The sequence below is a fragment of the Argopecten irradians genome, chromosome 1, assembly GCF_041381155.1.
Source record: "Argopecten irradians isolate NY chromosome 1, Ai_NY, whole genome shotgun sequence".
NCBI classification, from domain to species: Eukaryota; Metazoa; Mollusca; class Bivalvia; order Pectinida; family Pectinidae; genus Argopecten; species Argopecten irradians.
Genome location: NC_091134.1, coordinates 28,910,011 through 28,933,840, shown reverse-complemented (window position 1 = coordinate 28,933,840; position 23,830 = coordinate 28,910,011). Strand labels below are relative to the sequence as shown.

At 35.2% G+C, this 23,830-nt stretch overlaps 2 protein-coding genes across 2 annotated transcripts in view; one reads left to right on the top strand and one right to left on the bottom strand.

Moving 5' to 3' along the window:
* Positions 1 to 118: 118 nt before the first annotated feature.
* On the top strand, positions 119 to 7,029 carry LOC138323218 (four-domain proteases inhibitor-like). The gene is made up of 6 exons (XM_069267645.1): positions 119 to 229; positions 3,703 to 4,072; positions 5,130 to 5,261; positions 5,845 to 6,006; positions 6,385 to 6,669; positions 6,854 to 7,029. Exons 1-6 carry the CDS (start codon positions 196 to 198, stop codon positions 6,897 to 6,899), a joined length of 1,029 nt encoding a protein of 342 aa, XP_069123746.1. The 5' UTR covers positions 119 to 195; the 3' UTR covers positions 6,900 to 7,029.
* A 2,516-nt stretch (positions 7,030 to 9,545) lies between these two features.
* The window catches only part of LOC138323227 (autophagy protein 5-like), a 15,092-nt gene continuing 807 nt past the window's right edge, over positions 9,546 to 23,830 (bottom strand). The window contains exons 2-8 of the mRNA XM_069267657.1: positions 19,699 to 19,898; positions 18,561 to 18,688; positions 18,226 to 18,304; positions 16,065 to 16,227; positions 13,491 to 13,582; positions 12,737 to 12,845; positions 9,546 to 10,840 (exon numbers count right to left, since the gene is read on the bottom strand). Coding sequence (XP_069123758.1) covers positions 10,695 to 10,840; positions 12,737 to 12,845; positions 13,491 to 13,582; positions 16,065 to 16,227; positions 18,226 to 18,304; positions 18,561 to 18,688; positions 19,699 to 19,806 — 825 coding nt within the window. The 5' untranslated portion in view covers positions 19,807 to 19,898 and the 3' untranslated portion in view covers positions 9,546 to 10,694. The remainder of the gene's footprint in view (positions 10,841 to 12,736; positions 12,846 to 13,490; positions 13,583 to 16,064; positions 16,228 to 18,225; positions 18,305 to 18,560; positions 18,689 to 19,698; positions 19,899 to 23,830) is intronic.

Below are 23,830 nucleotides of genomic sequence, written 5' to 3'. Positions count from 1 at the left end.
CTGTTAAAAATAGACCAGACGATGTTGCGTTGGGGAGGTAAAAGTAATGTCTATATGGCTCAGGACGCTCATACAAAAGGCCGTTCTAAGTGCAGTATCGCTAGAATGTCTCCCGCCGCACACTAGCTGACTGCACCAACTAGCGTCTGGAGTGCCGAGAGCGGTATTTTATCCCAACTCATTGTTTTCATCAAAATGACAAAAATCACTCTTTTACTTTTTTTACTAGGTAAGTAGAGTACTTTTAAAAAAACGTAAATTTTGAATGTCATTTTAAAGTTTCAAAAATCAACAATAAATGATATTATGTATATGTTATATATTAATATATCTACTTATTTAACACAGAATCAGAATAATTATAAAGATGAATTATTACTTAAAGGATTTTGCATGAATTTCCAATGGGTAAAATGGCCGATAGTGAATAATATTCGATACGATAATGTTAAATTGAAACAATAAATGTACAAACCGCCACACCAAATAGAATTGAATATATTTAGTAGCTGTATCACAAAGTGGCGCTTCTGATTGTGTTTAAGTTTTTATATAGATCTAGCATTTACCATATTTTGGCATTTCTACTACAACATGCTTTTAAAATATTTTTCCTTTTAATAAAATTGTGTTGCAAATAATACTCAACGGTTCGCCAATGAAGATAGTTATTTTGACATTCTACTTTACTAAACAAGAGTCGAAATGATTCAAAATAAAATGATAATATGTTGCAATATATAATTACTTACAACCTTATAACAGATTCTTTCATACATAATTCGAAACAACAATACAATTATGTGAAAAATGAAATAACTTAAAAGAATGCATTGCATAAATAATGTACACGTAAATTAAAAATCTGTAGGGTAAAAATCATTACCATTTTCTGTTATTTGAAAAATATATATCATACTATATAAATTGTAATCTAACAAAATAATCAAAATTATTTCTCGTGTTGTTTCGATGACAAGACTGCTATCAAATTACCAATATATATATTGTGTTTACATGCCCTCTGGAATGCATCCAATCAACCACACGATTCTGCTATATGAAGTGGTCAGTGGTAGCAAATTGTTTGATCTGGATCTGGAATAATTTTCGTATATAAATCTTGTGAATTTATTGCCTTCTTCGGCTTCAACGCCTTTCTGGTATTCTTTGAGGCGGATTACAAATCCCGGATATGATACGCGTAGCATTCTGTGATCTCTTCTTTGAGTATCTTATCCGTCGGATCTACGAGGATATTGCCAAGTTGCATGGTGGTAGCAATTAATGTCATGGGTACGAGAGGTCTCACGAATGGTCTCAGATATCCGTTTATGTATGGAATGACTACTTGGCCTTTATGGCTATTCTTGTCGTTGGTTTTCCTATTTCCCCCTTTTTCTTGCTTTCTTTTAGTTCTTTATCTACCTTCTCAAGTGCTGAAATGGGATATTCTTATGTTTTCATCGTCGAGGGTATGTGATTCTGTTATTTGATTTTGCACTGTTGGTCCGTTAAATTCATCGTGTAGCATATTTTCAGCAGTATACGGACGACATCCAACTTCTGGTGTAAGGGGTTGGTGTGATTGGAGGTTGAGGTACATTTTGTATGTGTTGTTTTGATTTGCGGTAGACCAGGTGCAAAATAACTAAAAGAGTATCAAGGAGGGGCATTTATACCTTCCTCGCATGATACTGTTAGTGATGTTCTAAATGGTGTGTTTTTTCCTCAAAATGACTTGGATGTCATCCATATATCGCTTCCACAAACTTGCATTCTACCGTGGCAGTTGCTATGTCCTCATTCTCCAGATGTTCCATACTAAATGTTGGGATCGCTACCCGTGGCACATGTTAACCAATGTACAAATGTCGAACAATGTAAAAACAGGTATAACGAACATCAAACTCTAGGTATAGTTTGATGACGGATGAGACTACTGCCTTAGTTGGCTTATAATACGAACAAAATGCGTACAGAAGTAAATTAAAACGTTTATTAGTAAAAAAAAATATTATGAAAACAAGAAGCCTGTGAATCTTTGTGTCTTAGTAATAAAAACAAAACTAGAAATTCTTGTTACTATCCGTTTCCCAGTGGTTCTTGCGTTAGAATATTAATTTGTACGCTGGCCAGGCTGATCTGTGAACTTTGTTACATGAGCTACAGTATTTTATTGTTGTTACAAATATGACACTTAGTTTGTCGTTATGTTTTATAAATCCGGCGATAAAATTGGAAATAAATCTGACAAGGTATTTTCCTAACTTACATACGGATTGGCAATAATAAACGACATTAACTTCCCCACATCGTTCACGTTTGACATTTGTTATCATGTCCAAGAAAAAACTTACCAAGTGAGCATTCACCATAACCTCTCCGGACAATGTAACTTACTGACCATTACGGTCACTGTACGAAATCAACGATAGTAAAAAAAGAGGCACATGTTTCCCAAACCGTTCTTGCTAATACATCTCTCCTAGATATAACAATAGAATTATAACCTATTTACAGTTTGTAGTTTTACTCTGTCTGATAATAAGTAATGCACCAATGGAAAATGTATGGCTGTAGCATGAAACAAAGTGTTTGATGTATCATATAAAACTGTTTAATATTCTTCATGATTAAGAATCATTTTTGCATTTGCTACCGACAGAGTATAAACGATACTCATTATTTGAACAATAACTTATGTTTAATCGTGTATATATATGTCTAATTAACCTAATTAACTCAAAACTATCAATGAAATGTAAAAAAAAAAAAAAAAAATTGTAAATGAAGAAAAATACTGATTCATCTGTTTCTGTTTCCGACAGGAAAAAAAAACATTCGTCAGTAGTGTAGCATCGTAGCATCTTAAAGGTTTTAGACCCTTTTAAAGATGCTCCACCGCTGACAAATGGTATTTTTTCACTATCAAAAACAGAAGCAGACGATTTAGTATTTTTCTTCTGTTACAAAAGTTACTTACTTTACACCATTACCACCATTGAAAAGTTTGAGCTTCTAATTTTACTTCAAGTTAAAAATATGAAAAATAATTAATTGCATCCCGAAAAAATTCCGTGGCACTATATTCTATATGAAATGAAGTACTGATTGCGCATGCACCAAAGGCGAAATAAATTATTTTATATTATTTTTGTGTTAATTAGGCATAAATATACACGATTAAACACAAATTATTGTTCGAATGATGAATATCATTTATGCTCTGTCGGCGGTGGAGCATCTTTAAAGTATCGACATTTGGTTTACCTATATAAGTCTTCCAATGTATCCATAACATAGTTGGAAAAATAGTGTTAATGCATCGGACCTTACGTTAATAAGTAATACTGTTGACCCGTAGAGTGTTGTATTATTTGTAAATTCTGGGAAAATATGCAAAAAAAGGCAAATACAATGTATTTCTATTTTTACGGTACATGTTTTATTTTTTTAATATAAATTTTAGTTTTAAACATATATGGTACATTTTGAACAAATATTTACAGCTTTTGTCCATATATATCTACATTTAAATAGTTTTGAATATATATTGCACTTTTATGAATATGAAATTAATATTTTTGAACCAATTTCTGTGTTTAAGAACAAAATTTTCACTTTAAATAACATGCATTTTATTTTATAAATACTGTAAAATTTCTCGTTCCATAGTAGATGGTTATTATTTTTTCACAGGCTCCATTGTTATTGTACAATGCCAACGTGCACCGCCAAGTCGTGGCGGACCACCCCCGCCACGGAGGGGAGGAAGGCCTCTCCCGCCCCCTAACATGAGATATCAAGGTCCCCCACAACCCCCACAAAGACGTATGCAACCCCTACCTCCGCCACAAGGTAGACCAATGAGCCCCCCTAAAAATAGAGCCATGCCACCTCCACAATTCATGCCGCCACCAGCAAGTACATGGGGAAGAGCACGCCCACCTCCTCCAAATCCTTATAGGGCACCAAACAGACCCCTTCCACCTCCACCAAGGAACTGTTCCTGGAGTCCGCTGTGTGGTACGGACGGACATACCTATCCGAACATATGCCAGATGCCTCCGTGAGTAAGGATGAAACCAATAACTAATTATAGTGTAAAGCAACACTTAAAGATGCTCCACCGCCGACAGAGCATAAACGATATCCATCATTTGAGCAATAATTGGTGTGTTTAATCGTGTATACATATGTCTAATTAACACAAAAAGTAATTCAAAATAATTTATTTTGCTTTCGGTGCATGCGCAATCAGTACTGCATTCCATATAGGACATAGTGCCACGGATTTTTTTCGGGATGCAATTAATTATTTTTGGTATTTTCATCTTGAAGTAAAATTTGAAGGTCAAACTTTTCAATGGTGTTAATGGTGTAAAGTGAGTAACTTTTGTAACTGAAGAAAATTACTAAATCGTCTTCTCCTGGTTTTGATAGAGAAAAATTACCATTTGTCAGCGGTGGAGCATCTTTAATTGATGAATTATAGTGGATCTTGTCACGTGCGTAAGGTAAAAAGGATAAATCCGTTCTATAGTCTAATAAGTCCGCTTAACCCGCTTATACCATTCGTTTTTATTTATTTATTTTTTTCCTAATTCATAGGCAAACATTTTTTTTGGCAGACTAGTGCCTAATTAAAGATAAGACAAAAAACTGTATACAAGTTTTGTGAAAAAGATTCAAATACAACATTCAACAAAATTATACAAAAGACCATTTGTTAGTCTGTGGAGTCTAATCCGGGCAGCAATGAAATGTGTCTGACAGTATTAATGGGATCTAATGTCATTTGGCAGATATCCCTGAGAAACAAACAACTAGGTGGCCATTTGAGGTGTTGTAGTGGACATGTTGACATACACTGTAATAGGTGTGGACTATTTATTAACCTTGTGTGTATATTTCACCGTTTCTCAAAAGTGACGTGCAAGGACACTTGTTATGAGTCTCGTGTGATTGACAGTATATATATTTCATTTTCTCTTCACAGAATCATTTCAAGTTTATCCGTCTATCCATTGTAACATTATAATGCTAGAAGTAAAAGTGTAGTTTTTCAAACAACAAAATCATCTGAGCGTGTCGATTAAGTGTTTCAAAATTTGCCATTTTAACAGATATGTAAGAAAGGCTTGTGATGGTAACTGCCCATGCTTTGTCCCTCCTCCATGTGGATGTGGCTCCACATATGCACCAGTGTGTGGTACCGACGAACACACCTATGACAATTACTGCAAACTCAGATGTGCGTAAGTATATCGAAAGACAGACCAAATTGCGTACCATCGCCATGTATCATAATATTATAGTCAATGATGTCCACTGACTAAGTTAAATTGCAATAGGTTTTTATTTTACAAAGTCAAATAAAACCTCAAATATATATAAAAAATACTGATATTTACATCTATAATGCAGTGATATGAGTACACACAGTCAAGCAAAGAAGCGAAGTTGTGGTCTACAATTTCATTTCATGTTTTAGAGTGTTATTCTTAATAACAAAATGACTTCATATTCAGATATGTTTTCATCTGAAAAAACAAAAGGTTGTAAAGTGTCATTCATGTCTATCAGTGATTTAAAATGTACTCAAAGCTTAATCAAACTTCACAGCTTTTAAATAGATTACTGAAGAAAGAATCACGTCAAAATGTTCGCCCATTTACGGCGCATATAACTTTAAATTTTGATATGTCAGACTTATTCAAGATATACTTCATAGCTTTGAATCAATTAGTCCACCTACGATAATTAAGTCCATGATAGACAGCAATTAGGTAGCTATATGGGAGTGTTGATGTTTCATCATTTACATGTTTTCGATTATAGAAACCAAGTAGAAAAGTGTAACGGCCGTTGTCCATGCCCAACGCCTGCTCCTACCACGAAGGCTCCCACAACTCCTCCCTGCTTGTGTGAGAACCAGCCGTACAATCCAGTATGCGGCAAAGACAGCAGGGTATACAACAATGACTGCGAAAGGAAATGCGCGTGAGTAAAACTTTGTAGGGGTAATCAAGCGAAATTACATTAATTGTGTGACAAAGGTTAGACGGTTATACCAGTCTCGGACAATGTATCAGGTAACTTAAAAAGAGGTTTATGTTCGATTTATATGAAATCACCGAAAAACTACGTGTATTGGTTCACTCCGATTCGATTAGTATTCCATTGACATACCATAACGATATTTTACCTGTGGAGAGACACTAAAACTATTTCCTGAATTTTCTGGTGGGAAAGTAATACTGAATTATGCTGTATCATGTTTTCAATTAGAAAAGTAAAACTAAATTGTACTATTGTATATGTGTTCTCTTAGAGAAAAGTAAATCTAAATTGTGCTTTTGTATCCGTGTTTTCTTACAGAAAAGTAGAGCTCAATTGCGCCGGAGTCTGTCCATGTGAGAGAGAAAATGGTCAAGTGGAGATCGAAGGAACGCGCCACCCACCACGTAGCACCGCGCCACCGCCACCTCCTACCGTCGACCCATTTGCTTTCTTTTTCCAACCTTTCCTTTTCCCGACAGTTCAACCCGTTCTACCTCCTGTGCAGCAAGAATCGAACTCCTGTTCACAGTGTTGGCTGGATGGCGAGCGAGTTTGTGGTGGAGACGGACGCACCTACTTTAACGACTGCTTTGCCCGTTGCAAGTAAGTAATATATATTTGACCATTTCATAGTAGCGTATATATAACCAAGTAACCAGGAGCTCTATGCCTATGTACATATCGCCATTTTTTAGTAGTGTTTGATATTCTTTTATATGTCATAGTGGTTGGTAAAGGAGATATCATATTAGTTTTCCATCTACATGTATCTGTACTTTATTTCCAGTGACGCCGAAATCAAGTGTTACTCGGAGTGTCCATGTGGTCAGTAACCCTCGCATGTGAGACGTTTATGGTATATCTATGCCAATCTATAGCGCACAGGACTGAACCAGTAAATTCGGACCATGCCATTCACACAAAACAAAGTGTTGTCAATAGCTTCATGTGTATTGTCCATTTAATTGTGATTAAAATCGTTTTGTTGCAAGTTCGTTTTCCAGCTGGGGGATCTTATTGGCGGTGAAATACGATAATAAAATATCAATAAGTCTTTGGTTTAACGGTGAAATACGATAATAAAATATCAATAAGTCTTTGGTTATACGGTGAAATACGATAATAAAATATCAATAAGTCTTTGGTTTTGTTATGTGTTTTATACAAGCCATAAACTCGATTATTGATTGCTTGCCACGTATTTAAAAAGATATGATCCCGACTGTCTTCATATTAATGGAAACAAATCTGCTTTGTATGTTTGCCCTACTATGTGTACCTGTATGGGTAAACGATCGAAACGGTACCTATAGGAGTAGATGATCTTTAGCAAAACAAGTACTTTCTTGTTGAATTCCCAATACTAGTATTATTACATGTATTATTTTGCAATTACATGCTAACCGATAAAAAGTGCTTATGCCATATCTTCGGCTCTGTATCAAGATCTTTGTCGCAAAGAATTAGTATAAAAATAATGAGGAATGCTTTCAATAATATTCTGCCAAAATAAAGACCTATCATGAACAAATGAAGTCCGAGTCTGCCTTTATGATGTACGATCCTGTTTTTAAAACTGATAGTCCGACGTACAAAAAAGAACCCCATTTATACACAAGTTATGCACGATATTATCGAAATAAAAGTCTTACTGTCACATTACGATTTCATCCAGATATAAAAGGCCCATAGGCCTAATTATAAAGGATCATCTGACTATTGGCACAACAGAACACAGTCAAAGTATTCGATAGAAAAGGCTGAACATGCTCAGTTTTCGTTCAACTAACAATTAATGCATTGTAAAATAAGAACCCTTTAGTAAGTTGTAAGCGTCTGATGTATTTGACAACTGTGACCTTAAAAAACACCAAAATCATTCATTTGAACGAACTTGGTAGCTTTTTATTTGAGCATGCTACAATCCCATATTGATTGTGGCATTTAATGATTATATGCTGTTTGATCCCCGTGGCCGTGAATTTAGGTCTAGGTTAATTACATGCCAAATAACTGATCTTTTTCAAACATTTTAGGCTATTTGACCCCTGTAAACCTTGAAAGAAGGTCAATATCATCCATAAGAGCAAACTTAGAGCCTAATATCAGTAAGGCACATGCATATGTCTCAAGGTCTCTTAGCTATCAATAACAAGGACATAGTCATTCAGATCCCCCGCCAATGGAGATATCAAAGCTGAAGAAAGTTTGATTGTGGAGACATATGTGTATGAAAAAAACCCAGGAAAAAGGAAATTGAGCTAAAGAAAGATGGAGTATAATTCAAGTAGAGCGGGGCTGCAATTTTTGAATCAGGTATACAGCCTTGACATTTATATTAGACTATATACACAAAGATGGGTGGAGTTTTGCAAAGTAACATTTACCATTTACCATGATATTTTCAGCAATGTTTCCATGGTAACGGAAAAAGTGCAAAAAATGAAAACCTAAAAATAGCAAAAGGTACTACTAGACCATAAAAAGAATGTGTCTATGAAGTTTCGTGGAAATATCTCTGCTGGTTTTAGAGTTATGCTCCGGAAATGAATCTGCTACAAAAATATGATATTTTCAGCAATGTTTCTATGGTTACAGAAAAAAACACAAAAAGTGAAAACCTAAAAATAGCAAAAGGCACTACTAGACCATAAGAACAATGTGTCTATGAAGTTTCATGGAAATATCTCTGCTGGTTTTAGAGTTGTGCTCCGGAAACGATTCTTACACAAAAATCTGCCATTTTCAGCAATGTTTCCATGGTTACAGAAAAAAGTACAAAAAGTGAAAACCTTAAAATAGCAAAAGGCACTACTAGACCATAAGACCAATGTGTCTATGAAGTTTCGTGGAAATATCTCTTCTGGTTTTAGAGTTATGCTCTGGAAACGAACCTGGTACAAAAATATGATATTTTCAGCAATGTTTCCATGGTTAAAGAAAAAATGCAAAAAATGAAAACCTAATAATAGCAAAAGGCACTACTAGACCATAAGACCAATGTGTGTATGAAGTTTCGTGGAAATATCTCTACTGGTTTTAGAGTTATGCTCCGGAAACCATTCGTACGGACGATATTTGAAAATACTTGCTAGCGCTTCATACCTGCATGCTACAGACTAAATATCAGCACCCTGGGCTTTTCGGTTATTGAGAAGAAGTAATTTGAATGATAGATTAACACTCGGAAAACAATGACGAATGGAACATGATAACTATAATTTGTCTCCTGGTGTGACCTAATAAAAGAAAATGAAAGTTTATTTTACTTTGTTAAACATATCAGTAAAAATTACAATATAGACAGTGTGTCAGAAAAAAACCCAGTCATAAACGTAACTGTATGTTAATCTGAGAGTAATTTTTTACACTGATAATACAAATGTACAAAATGTACTAATTGTAACATTCGCTTAATTAATCAGGATTCCTTGACTCTGTGCTCTAAATGACCCTTTATGCACAATGAACACAAAGTATAATTCTAAAATATTTAATGGTGTATCAATGATTTCATTTTACATTTAGAATTTCTGAAATGATCTCTTAAAGAATACTCCATGTTTTAGAGTCCTTTAACAATTTCATTTGTGTATGCACGACACCTCACCCCTTCGTAACTGGATTGTTAAGCTGTCTAATAAATAGCTCATTTTAGAGTTTTCTTTTGCAAATGTTTCTATTAAAGGTGTGTGTGTTCAATATCATGAATTGGATTTCAAGAACACTTTTGCTCCTTAAGCTTTGGTAACACAATTTTTAAAATGATATTCCTTCAGTATCCTTTTTGGGAGAATTTATAATTTCCTGGCGGGAAATATTACTGAGAATAGTGTATTTCAATATTGAAATCTTTATTTGATATCAATAAGAATAAGATTTAGGGAAACTTCTTGAGCTAGTTGTGCGTAACTAATGATTAATTATCGCTATAACTACATGTTAAATCATTCTGATTTGATGACCATGTAACCATATCTGTTATGATAAATGGAATGCATATCAGTCTTTGGCTCAGGTGAACTAAAAGCGACGTTACACATAAATTAAAAAATGAAAATTTAAACAACTGCCTTAATATTAACTTGAAATAAGCAGACATGATCTCTATATATCAAAAGCTACATAGTTATCAAATGTAGCAGAAAAGGAAGGCTCTAATACACCTCCTGAACATTTCCTTCAGGAATGAACATATTTGCTAGCTTTATTTTATACCATAGATTTCCCTATCAGTTTGTATTTCCTTGAAAATTCATCATTTTTCAGTGCCAAATGCAATGCATTAAGTTCAATTGATGTCAGAAATTAAGTATATTAAATTTGAGTTTTCAAGTTTCAGGTGCATTGAAAAGTGATTTTTAGCAAACATACCATATACACATGAATTACTACTGCATACCCTTTATCGTAAAAGTGAATGTATTCAGCAATATGTAAACAAATCTTAGCACAGGGTATAAGGTCCATAGGTCACACGTACATCATAGTCTAACACTCACAGTTTCATAAACATCAGCAGCATTGTAAACAAGCTGAATGCTTAGAACGTTAATAGATATGACTGATCACTCATACATGTACACACAGAAAATTATATTATTATCAACTAATGGGTTATGATATTGTCAGCCCTTCTCCACTTTTGGTCTGTCCAATAAACATATGTGGAGGTAATTATCAGGATAGCTAAGGTGTTCTGACATCCAAAGTAGGGGTGTATCCAGACATGGCTCTACTCCGTGAAGAACAACTCTTCTAGAAAATGTTTTATCTGTAAATACAAAACATGCATTCTACTTAAACTATAGCCTTTAAATCCTTTTTTTTTCATATGGGTGATATAGCTTGATTAGTTTCTCAGAAACAAATTTATTATTTAACATGAATTTAACCAAAACAACCATTTTTAGCACTGCCCCTTTGGAGATTTGAACCATCAAATGAAACCATTTTGAATCACAACTTCATAGGTATGCTACCAGTCTTTGGTCAGCCCATTTGTACAAAGATTCCCATCTCACAAGGATGCTGCAAATGCAATATAAGTGCTATCCAATGCTTAGTTTCAGTGAAGTCATTTATATGGAAATAGCCAAACTGACACTTTTCCAGGCCTCAGCCCTCATGCCCCCGGGGGTTCAGCCCTAGCATTTATACAATTTTGAATCCCTATCCTATAAGTAATATATCAATGCAATATAAGGATGATACCATTGTAATACAAGTGCTATTCAATGCTTAAATATGTAGTTTCAGAGAAGAAGTCATTTGTATTGAAATGGCCAAAATGACCTTTAAAGCCCCATCCATCAGTCCCCTGGGGTTGGTCCCACTATTTGTTTCACTTTCAATCCCAACCCCATTAAGATACTACAAATGCAAACAAGAGGCACAGAGGGCCTGTATCACTCACCTGGTTTGTAATGTTAAGTTATGTTCTGAACCCAGGTTCATTGTTTCTTTTCTCAAGAATTTTTACCTCCAATATACCTATTGGGTCCCACTCTTTCTGTTCCACAGGGTCAGAGCCAAAATTTATATAAATTTTGTTACTCATCCCCACAGGATGTTTCTGCTCAAATTTGGTTACAATCTAAGCAGAACTCTATGACAAGTAGTGATTTAAATGATTTATCTCTATTTCCCCTATTGGGCCCCGCCCCTCCTGCCCCCAAGGGGTCAGAGCCAAAATTTATACAAACCCTGTTCCCCTTCCCCCCAAGGATGTTTCTGACCAATTTGGTTAATATCCATGCTGAACTCTATGAAAAGGAAATTCAGAGAAGAAAGCCTTTATATGGAAATAGTCAAATTGATCCTTTTTCAAGTCAGGGGGCCTGGCCTTTGGTTCCCAATAGTAGACACCAAAAGTCATTTAAAAACTATTGGACTTGTGTGATCCTGAATGAAGTTAAAGAAATTCACTTGAGCAAACTTAATAATGGCAAGAAGTCTTTTAATATTCTTTTTCATATAATTTGTTCCCTATGACCTTAAAGGTCGGCCCAAGTCATAAATTTGAAAAAAAAAACCCTTTGTAGTTCTTCTCCATAATTGCATGGTTTTCATGATTTTGAATAACAGTCGAGGTTTTTAATTTGATCCTATTTGGTAGCCATTCATCTCAGGATTCTTCTGGCCTAATATCCGGTATATTTTTGGCATGAAGTTGATCAAAGAACAAGAGGCCCAGAGGGCCTGTATGGCTCATCTGGTCATTGTAATGCTAAGTAATGTTCTGATTACAGGATCAATGTTTCTTTTCTGAAGGAATTTAAAGATTTACCTCTAATTTCCCTAGTGGGACCCATTCTTTCTGCTCTAGCGGGGGTCAGAACCAAAATTTATACAAACTATGTTCTCTTCCCCCAAGGATGAATCTGGCCAAATTTGGTTACTTGCCATGCAGAACTCTATGACTGGTAGCGATTTAAAGGATTTACCTCTATTTCCCCAATTGGGACCGCCCCACCTGCCCCCATGGGGTCAGAGCCAAAATTTATACACACCTTGTTCCCCTTCCCCCAAGAATGTTTCTGGCCAAATTTGGTTACATTCCATGCAGAACTCTAGTGGACCCCTGTGACTTTAAATAAATCTAATTGTTAAAAGCTTATATGGTAAAATTCATTAAAATTCTTAATTGAAGTCTCATCAATATCTTTACCTTCATTCCACATATTAGGCACAACTTGCATTAGGAGGTCCCGGAGAGTTTGGTTGTTTCCCTCTGTCGAGACAGGTCTAAAAATCTGTTGTATATAGCACCTCTCGGGCTGTGATATGAAAAATCAACAATAATATACAGTATAACCCTTCTAACTCAATTTTGCATTCCTCAAATACCCCCATCCCCCATCAATGAACTGATTGTGTGGTCAAGACTGTACCCCTATATGATTTAATGTAATAAAACCCTGGATTGCTCATTCCTACCTAAATATTCAATAGTTATTACTAATTTGTTGTTAATAATTTAATTTGCATACCGATATTTCAGAAAATGCATTTTCATAATGCTTCTATCGTACGGATGCAGAAGTTGTTGATTTGCGCAAATAAAAAAAGGAGATTTTCTGAATGAGTGTTCCATAGTTTCTTGTTATTAATATTCAATTTCAGTCCTATGCTGACTAGTCTATTTAATCTTTTAAAAGTATGCAACTTATTTTATTATTGATTTACATATGATAAAGATCGATTATGATATTCATCTACATATATATCATATTTTCTGGATAAGAAGCCGCAACATTTTTTCTGTGCTGATTATAATTCAGAGAGGCTTACATGTGGACAAAACTAAAATCTGACAATGATTTTAAAAAAAAAAGTGGTTTCTTGTTGGTTTAGGATAATCTTACATTGAAATTATCTTTTGGAAATTATTCAAATGAAATACATGTATTTTTTATACTTACCATATAAAATCTATAAGGGATACTCTTAAACATATCTTCTCCTGCTGATTCCATTAATTTCTTATTGACTGACCAAAACTGATCAAATTTCTCTGCAAAAGAAATATGAATTAAGGCAAAACTTTATAAGAGTGCTTGCTGGGCCCAGTTTCATTAACATTTCTTAACTCTAAGGAATTCCTTAACTTAAATTTCCCCGTAGAAAAGCATTACAAAAGTTAAGTAAAGAGCCCTGTTATTTCTTGTTAAGTGTCAAAATTCTAGATATGAAAAAACTCCAATTATATAGATTGATTTAAACAAGAATTATGTCAACTGTTTTAACCAGAACTTACATATGTTCAATGAGGAAAAGTACATTATAAGGAAAAGAATTAAGTGAAAATCTTGATGAGATTCCTAAACTTAATTTTGACAAAAGCCTATATAGCTCACTAAACTCAAATCACAGATAATTATTTGGAATAGGTCAGTAACCCCTATTGGAATGAGAGGACCAAAGGAATTTAACTGTCATCTGACAATAATTGGAAGTTTGTACAATTCATATTGCTTCTAAAACTAATGGCATCAAAGTAAGTCTTTTAATATTCTGTAAGTATTGTTTGCATCTAAATCAGAATGCAATTATAGTGAATTTACAGGCAAAATGAGATAATTATCAAGTTGTTTCACCTATTTGATCCCTGTGACCTTGAATTATTTAAGTCCAAGTTCATTTATTTGAACAAACTTTGATTTGTAGTGCTTCATTCCAGCATGCTACATGCCTAATATCAGGACTCTAGGCCTCTTAATCATTGACAAGAAACCATTTACACTAAGCCAAGGCTCTAATTAATCATTGACAAGAAACCATTTACATTAAGGCTCTAATTAGTCATTGACAAGAAACCATTTACACTAAGCCTCTAATTAGTCATTGACAAGAAACCATTTACACTAAGCCTCTAATTAGTCATTGACAAGAAACCATTTACACTAAGCCTCTAATTAGTCATTGACAAGAAACCATTTACACTAAGCCTCTAATTAGTCATTGACAAGAAACCATTTACACTATGCCTCTAAGTCACTGACAAGAAACCATTTACACTAAACCTCTAATTAATTATTGACAAGAAACCATTTACACTAAGCCTCTAATTAGTCATTGACAAGAAACCATTTACACTAAGCCTCTAATTAGTCATTGACAAGAAACCATTTACAAGAAGCCTCTAAGTCACTGCCAAGAAACCATTTACACTAAGTCTCTAATTAATCATTGACAAGAAACAATTTACACTAAGCCTCTAATTAGTCATTGACAAGAAACCATTTACAAGAAGCCTCTAAGTCACTGCCAAGAAACCATTTACACTAAGTCTCTAATTAGTCATTGACAAGAAACAATTTACACTAAGCCTCTAATTAGTCATTGACAGGAAACCATTTATAAGATTTAAGCATACTAGATCCCTGTGACCTTGAATAAAGGTCAATGTGACCTTGAATGGAGGTCAAGGTCATTCATTTGAGCTTCCAAACATGCTACAGTCCCATTATCAGGCTTCTAGGCTTCTTTGTTATTCATAAGAAAGTGGTTGTATTAAGATATTAGCCTACTGGACCCCTGTGACCTTGAATGTGGGCCAAGGACAATCATTTGAACAAATTTGTAGCCCTTTATACCAGCATGCTAAGGGCCCAATATCAAGTTTCTCTGACTGTTTATAATGCACAAGAAAGTTGTTTAAAGATTTTAGCCTGTTTTGTCTATGTGATAAACAGTATATAACTACGGTGGTTATAAAACAAGAAATTCATTAAGGGGACAATAAAGTGAGGATTCATCTGTTACATAACGACGAAACAAAATAACGCATATATTTATTGTTCTACATTTCTTATGAAACATGTAAATATAAAATTTGAAAATATCCACAATGTTGTGAAGTATTTTTAAATTAATTGAAACCATTGAAATCCAAAATCGTATTGCAATACCATTTAGCAGGTACAACAATGTACGCTGTACTCAAACTTGAGCCAATGTCATATGAATTAAACAAATGCAATACGTAACCAACAAGAAGTTGGTGAAATTGTTTTTTAGACAGGAGCATGCACATAACACGGTAAACACACTACTGTAAACTCGATTTAAGTATTTGTAGACAAAAGTTTCTTAACTCCACTAGCAAGGGCCAGGGTTTGGCATACAAGACACCCCACCATAATATATAATTGCGGACAGCAAGCGAATTTGAACATTTCACACACATTTTTTCACAGTGGGCTTTTCTGGTGGCATATCACAGTAAAACAAACTAATCTCACTTTCATTACTAACAACTGATTTGTTTCTGATATATGTGCAAATCTTAATGTACTCTAAGAATGAATCGTCCCTTAAAACTCATTAAATATATTAATATGCCTCTTAATATCAAAATATGGGATGTGTTTCAATATATGTTATATTACATAGCTACGTACTCATGTTAGATCCTGTACAGTATTTAGATACCATTGCAAGCTGAGTACATTTTTAATGTTTACTTCACCAGTTAAACAGAAATCTAGACATACCATGCAGGAGACCAGACCAAAGTTGCTTGTGATCACGTTTCTGCATACTGTTGATAACCTGACCACGATGTTTGAGTGTATCTGCTTCTTTAACTGTAGAAATGAAGTGTGATTCCACTACATCTTTACTGCTACAGTGTAGCAAGTCCTCTTCAGGAAAACACTGTGGATAACATAAGACTTTAAACATGGGGGGCCGTATAACGGTCATCTGAGAAACTTTTTTTTACAAAGGATGATAAAAAAGCTTACAGTATTTCATAGCAAAAATTTAAGAAAGATTTCCATTTTGATCCCCGCCCCTCTGTCCAATATGATGGGATAGGCCTCATTCATTTGAAATTTGTTTGTCCTCTCCAAATAATGTTTCACACCAAATTTGGTTGTTATTCATACAAGCATTAAAGGCCCACTACCTCTGCAGAGAAAAATATAACAGTTTCTTAAAACCATGAGAAAATATCTATCACCAAATATATGCAAGATTTTCTGCATATTATATAATAACAGTGAAGAGTTATTTCGCTGTTTTGCCATCTGGCGCAGTGGTAATCAACTACCGCGCAGTATCTAGGATGTTGGCGGGAAACATAAGACATAAGCCTTATGAAAATTAACATTTTATTTATTTTAATCAGATTGTTCAGAAGGTGATGATAAGTGTTTATTAGCGGTAAGTTCATAACTTTTGCGACTCAACAAAATTATAGATCTCGTTTTACATTCCCATTTTATAAAATTAAAAGCGGTTTCAGAAAGGTAGTGGACCTTTAAGATTTAAAGGAGCTGATTAATAGTTGACAGAAGAAGTGATGATGGACAAGTGGTGATGGACAAAGTGGTTATGGAAAAAGTGGTGATGGACAACCTGGGGATAGACAATGTGGTGATGGAAAAAGTGGTGATGGACAACCTGGGGATAGACAAAGTGGTGATGGATAAAGTGGTGATGGACAAAGTGGTGATGGATGGTGATGGATGATGAGGTGATGGATAAAGTGGTGATTGAAAAAGTGGTGATGGACAACGTGGTGATGGACAAAATGGTGATAGACAAAGTGGTGATGGACAATGTGGTGATGGACAACGTGGGTGATGAATAAAGCGCTGATGGACAAAGTGGTGATGGACAACCTGGGGATAGACAATGTGGTGATGGACAACATGGTGATGGACAACATGGTGATGGACAAAATGGGATGATGGACAAAATGGTGATAGACAAAGTGGGGATGGACAAAGTGGTGATGGACAATGTGGTGATGGACAATGTGGTAATGGACAACATGGTGATGGAATGAGAAAAAGTGGTGATGGACAACCATGGGATAGACAATGTGGTGATGGACAATGTGGTGATGGACAAAGTGGTGATGGACAATGTGGTGATGGACAACATGGTGATGGAAAATGTGGTGATGGACAACCTGGGGATAGACAATGTGATGATGGACAATGTGGTGATGGACAAAGTGGTGATGGACAATGTGGTGATGGACAATGTGGTGATGGACAACATGGTGATGGAAAAAGTGGTGATGGACAACCTGGGGATAGACAATGTGGTGATGGACAATGTGATGATGGACAATGTGGTGATGGACAACAATGGTATGGTGATGGACAAAGTGGTGATGGACAAAATGGTGATGGACAAAGTGGGGATGGACAATGTGGTGATGGACAATGTGATGATGGACAATGTGGTGATGGACAACATGGTGATGGACAAAGTGGTGATGGACAACATGGTGATGGAAAAAGTGGTTATGGACAAAATGGTGATAGACAAAGTGGTGATGGACAATGTGGTTATGGACAATGTGGTTATGGATAAAGTGGTGATGGACAATGTGGTGATGGACAAAGTGGTGATGGACAAATCGGTGATGGACAACGTGGGGATGGACAATGTAGGGACAGGCAACGTGGAGGATGGACAAAGTAGTGATTGGCAATGTGGTGATGGACAAATTGGTGATGGACAGTGTGGGAATGGACAAAGTGCTGATGGACAAACAAGTGATGAACAGATTAACACACATTTGACATCATAGTTACAAGACCAAGCAAGTTAATCATTTATCTATACTGACTTAATTAATCACATATTATTTCTCTACGACATCGTAGGAATTAGGTATGAAGTGGTTATACACACCTGGAAATGTACTGTTACACACCAAGGCAAAATGTCTTTGCAGGCAAACAGGTCAAACAAAAGTCCAATAGGATAATGCCTGCAAGAAAAGAAATCATAACATTAAGGTATTATCATCACGAACTTTGCTTATGCTGATAAAACATGTCAAAATATGTGTCAAATTTTATATTTTATGGAATAAGTTTAACAGAGTCTTCATTCATAGAAACCTGTTTGTCAGCACAGAATGTTTGTTGGTATTAACCGGAAGTATACCAAACAGGTCGAGCTAATAATGGTGGGCAAAAAATGTCTTTGTTATCAAACAAACTGAAAAATCCATATATACTCACCATTTTAAAGGTTGACCCTCATATTCAAGCCACATTTCACCCTGCTTTTCTGAGGAAACATACTTCACAAAATGTTTTTGGATTTTATCTGTTACTAAGGGGAAGTAACTTAGACGAGGCATCATCAACTGTTGAAAAATTATAAGACAACGGTTTAATCAACAGATTACCAAAAGGACCTTAAAGATGCTCTATCACCAACAGAGCATTAACTATACCCATCATTTGAACAAAAACTGATGCAAATAGTTTGTTATATGTGTTTAATTAACACAAAAATGGAGCATCTTGAAAGAAATCATATCAGTCAAAGTACTGAAAGTGTTGTATACAGGTATTCCTTATTGCTATTTGCAAATATTTCCCTTTTAAAAATGTTTTAAGGATATACCGGTAGTAATTTAAAAATTGTTAAGATGGATCATGGCACCTGCCATTGAATGGTCTTCACAGTCCAAGATAGGTGAGCCAAAATCTGATTGAAACTAATTTGGCAAGAGGATCTTCAGTATATTTTAATTATAAGAAATTTCTTCTACAGTACATATACTTTCCAAGAAATAGTGATACAATTAGTCCTAAAATGAAATTTGCATATAACTTAAGGCACAAAGAGGAACCTGCAAATGAAATTTAGCAGTAACAAACTTCAACTACATGTATCAAAATCAAAGATGGCTACCAGTCGGTCATCTTGTTGACTAATTGACAGATCAAGCTCAAAATGGAATATGCACAACTATAGGTCCTATATCGTCAATATAACATTACATTACCTTCATGTTCATATTTATACAGTAGTTTAAGAAGTTCCTTATTACAATTGCAAGCAAAGAGTTTTTAAAAAGGAAAATTAAGATACAAACCAATTTGTCAATTTGATTTGATAAATTGATATAGCTGAAGGATTAATTCTTAAAATATTTAGCATGGTTATAAAATGATGTTAAGCCCTATCAATCAATCAATCAATCAATCAATCAATCAATCAATCAATCAATCAATCAATCAGATATACTTAACGTTACAATTTATCACTTTTTTTGTGTGTACATGTACCATATTAGTTTCATTCATTATTTGTAATTCAGAACTCCTTTACACTTGGTGTTTATATACATTTATAAGGAATACCAACATAGACAGATTCTGGTTGCTCTGATTCTACATCATCTGGAGATATGGAAAAGCACACAGGTATTCTTCCTTCCCAAATCTCCCGCATTATTTCCCGGTCTTCTGCCATATCTTGATTTAATCCACCATCATTTCATCAGCCATATCTATATATATAGTAAGTCCACCATCATCTCAACACTCAATGCCAAGGCAAGCAAACTGAAAATCATACAAATCAATATTTTACATTTTTGTATTTCCTAATGGATTTAGTAAGGAAATGTCAGCAAAATTTATGAGAAATGAAATGAGATCCAAGATATCATTAAAACTACACCTGGAATTCCTTTTACTTGAAATCGGCATGGCACCAAATTTTTCAAATTTTTACTCCATACTTCATACGTTTTACAGTTAAGCTAGGTTAGGCTATGTTTACTTCCAGTACAGGATCTTTATTTTACAATGGAATCAAAACCGATTAATTCAATATATGTAAACAATATGTAATTATCCAGAAATGTACAGAGTTTTCCCCCAAATTATACAGAATATGCTATAGTTCTATTACAGTAACACTTACAGTAGTTGAAAAGTTATGATCAATATTCAGTGTTCAATGATCAAATAGTTTATATTCTGCTCTGTAGTTACAAAATATAGCTTGACTGGTTCTCCAAAAATTGATACACTATGGCCAGTTGGTATTTAAGTCTGTTTTCAAAACAGTTTGAGCTGATATCACTGTATTTTGTAAGGGAGTTCCAAAATACATGCCACTCTCAAAGAATATGAATAGTTTTTCCCAGTAATGAGTTTGATTGCTGTCACTCTGAGAAACATTTTTTTTTTATAATTTCGTCTTTTGTTATTTTTTTGTGACAATTAATTATAATATATAATATCTGACCATAATTTCATACATTATAGGGACAATTCAGTCTAAGAGTACAATTAAATTAGTTGGTTTTACTGTAAACTGACATGCCAAAAAAGCTCACTGTAGTGAAATGTATGAAATGTTCAAACTCCCTTAGCTTACTGTCCGCCATTACACATTTTGGTCAGACGTCTTGCATGCCGAACCCTGGCCCTTGCCAGTGTATTAAAGAATTTTTTGTCTAGGATCTACTCAAATCGCTCTTGCAGTAATGTGTTTACGTTACTAGGTGCATGTACTTGTCTAAATATAATTTCACTAACTCCTCAGTGGTTATATATTACATTTAAATAACGTACGTGACTTTGGCTCGGGTATGGGTACAGCATACATGTTATACCTGCTTAATCGTATTAATCAACATTTTGGAATTTCAACGGCATCAATAAAAAAACTTAACAATGTCATAGGATTTGTCTTTAAATGAATATAGAACGATACATTTATGTCATATTTTGCTTCCTGGTTACGTAACATAATTAGCCTCATTGAATTATCCCTTTAAGTTATAGCATTCCTTATTGTATACTCCAATGAACATTTTGTTGGTAGTTTCTTAAACATATAGCTGTCTGCACACAATAAATTCTACAGTTCAGGTAGGCATCTTAATGCTCTTAATTGGACATTTTCATAGCATTGGATATTTTATAGATCTATAACTTGACAGTTCATATCTTTAGACTTTACAAGGTGCATGCATGCAATTACAAGAGGCCCAGAGGGCCTGTATCGCTCACCTGGTTTTTTGTAAGTAATTATCAGAAGACTCGACAATTAGAAAAATAAGCAAAATTGACTCCCAAAGTTTAATTTTGAATCACAACCATACAATGATGCTATTGATACCATATTAATATGCTATCCAATACAAAGGTTCAGAGACAAAGTAATTTATATGAAAGTAGTAGCCTAATTGACCTTTTTGACCTCGCATCTATTGCCGTCTAAGGCCCCGGGGGTCAGCCCTATCATTTGTACAATTTCAAATCCCAAACCTATAAGGATGCTACCATTGCATTATAAGTGCTCTTCCGTTCTTAGTTGCAGAGAAGAAGTCGTTTATATGGAAATAGCTAAATTAACCCCTTTTGACCCCACCCTTCAGACCCCCGCATTATGAGCGTAATCCCATGTTAAGTTGCAGAGAAAAAGTCATTTATATGGAAATTGACCACTTTTGACCCCGCCCCTCAGGCCCGGGGGTCAGCCCTATCATTTGCACAATTTGGAATCCCCACCCTATAAGGATGCTACCATTGCATTATGGGTGCTATACCATGCTTAGTTGCAGAGAAGAAGTCGTTTTATGGAAAATTAGCCAAATTGACCCCTTTTGACCCCGCCCCTCAGGCTCCCGGGGGGTCAGCCCTATCATTTGCACAATTTTGAATCCCCACACTATAAGGATGCTACCATTGTATTATGGGTGCTATACCATGCTTAGTTTCAGAGAAGAAGTCGTTTATATGGAAATAGCCAAATTGGCCACTTTTGACCCCGCCCCTCAGGCCCCCGGGGGGTCAGCCCCATCATTTGCACAATTTGGAATCCCCTTCCTATAAGGATGCTACCATTGGATTATGGGTGCTATACCATGCTTAGTTGCAGAGAAGAAGTCATTTATATGGAAAAAGCCAAATTGGCCCCTTTTGACCCCGCCCCTCATACCCCTGGGAGGTCAGCCCCATCATTTGTACAATTTTGAATCCCCACCCTATAAGGATGCTACCATGGCATTATGAGTGCTATCTCTTGCTTAGTTTCAGAGAAGAAGTCGTTTATATGGAAATAGCCAAATTGACCCCTTTTGGCCCCGCCACTCAGGCCCCCGGGGGATCAGCCCAATCATTTGTACAATTTTCAGTTAGTAGTAGCCCATAAGGATGCTACCAGTCAAATTTTGTTGAAATCCGACCAGCGGTTATGGAGAAGAAGTCGATTGTTGACGGACGCCGGACGACGGACGCTGCAGTATCCCATAAGCTCACCTCGGTCCTTCGGACCAGGTGAGCTAATAATTTGCACATATCAGGATGCATTTTTTTAACAGCAAATTAATATTCACTCCACTTGCACATGATAGCGAGCGCAACTCGAACGGGCCAAAAAAAGGCCCGTTCTTAAAGCGATCTCTTGTGGTTAGAGATGTCTCAATATATGCAAATGTTGAGTGTTTCAGGGTGACATCATGTAGCCATCGTTCATAAATCAGATCATTCTTTTGGCATTTATCAAAGGAACAACATATCTAATACAGAAAATAATTGATAAATATAGCAACGTTTTCAGGTTCAATTTGTTGGTATTTCGTATACAGCAGGTGAAAGGGGCATAGATGTTGTTAAAAACTTTATTAAAACAAAGCTGAATATCAGTGAAGGTGAAGACATGTTTATTCAAAGAGCACATCGTGTAGGGAATCCTGGCCGAGCACGTCGATTTATATATATATAGTGTACATCCTTTTTCCAGAAAAGTCTGTTTACCATTATCATGTCTGTATTTGTTTTGCACAAAGGCTTTTTAGCCTATTTGCTAAATGAAATAAAGAATATGATATGGTATATATATAAAGGTCAATTTTTCAGTAAGATTTGATGATATATGTAATTATGCTTATGAGATATCTTATACAATGTGACACATTCTCTTGCTTTTATGACTTTTTTAAATTTTGATTTAAGTTTGATTATGCAATGCTACACAAAGAAATGACAACTGGTCGTCCATATAAATTGGCTGATCAATACGCCCATTTCGCAATACAAGGAACTCTTCTGGGTAGGAGGTATAAAACGTTGATTTGCTCATGTGACCGGGAAAAATTTAGGACACATTTTTCCGTCATAGCGGCAACACTTATAGGCAGAGAATACCAATGTCAAAGTAAAGGTCATTGTCGGTAATACTTACTCGATAATGGAACTAAGATAAACTGTTATGTTTTGTGTTTTTTATTTGCTATTGATTTTGGGAAAAAAGTACCCAGGTAAGTTATGACATATTTGTGGGTGAGACGTCAGATATAATTGATTTCCAACAACTAGGTTGAAGATCCATAAATGTGATTTTCCACCCGTGTACAATTATTATACATATGCTGCCATTATGTTTCAAATGTGCCCTAAATAAAGTCACTTAAACATTGAACCTCTTTCTGTTGGCATTCATAGCCAATATGAATGCCAACTGGCCAGAGGCAAATTCC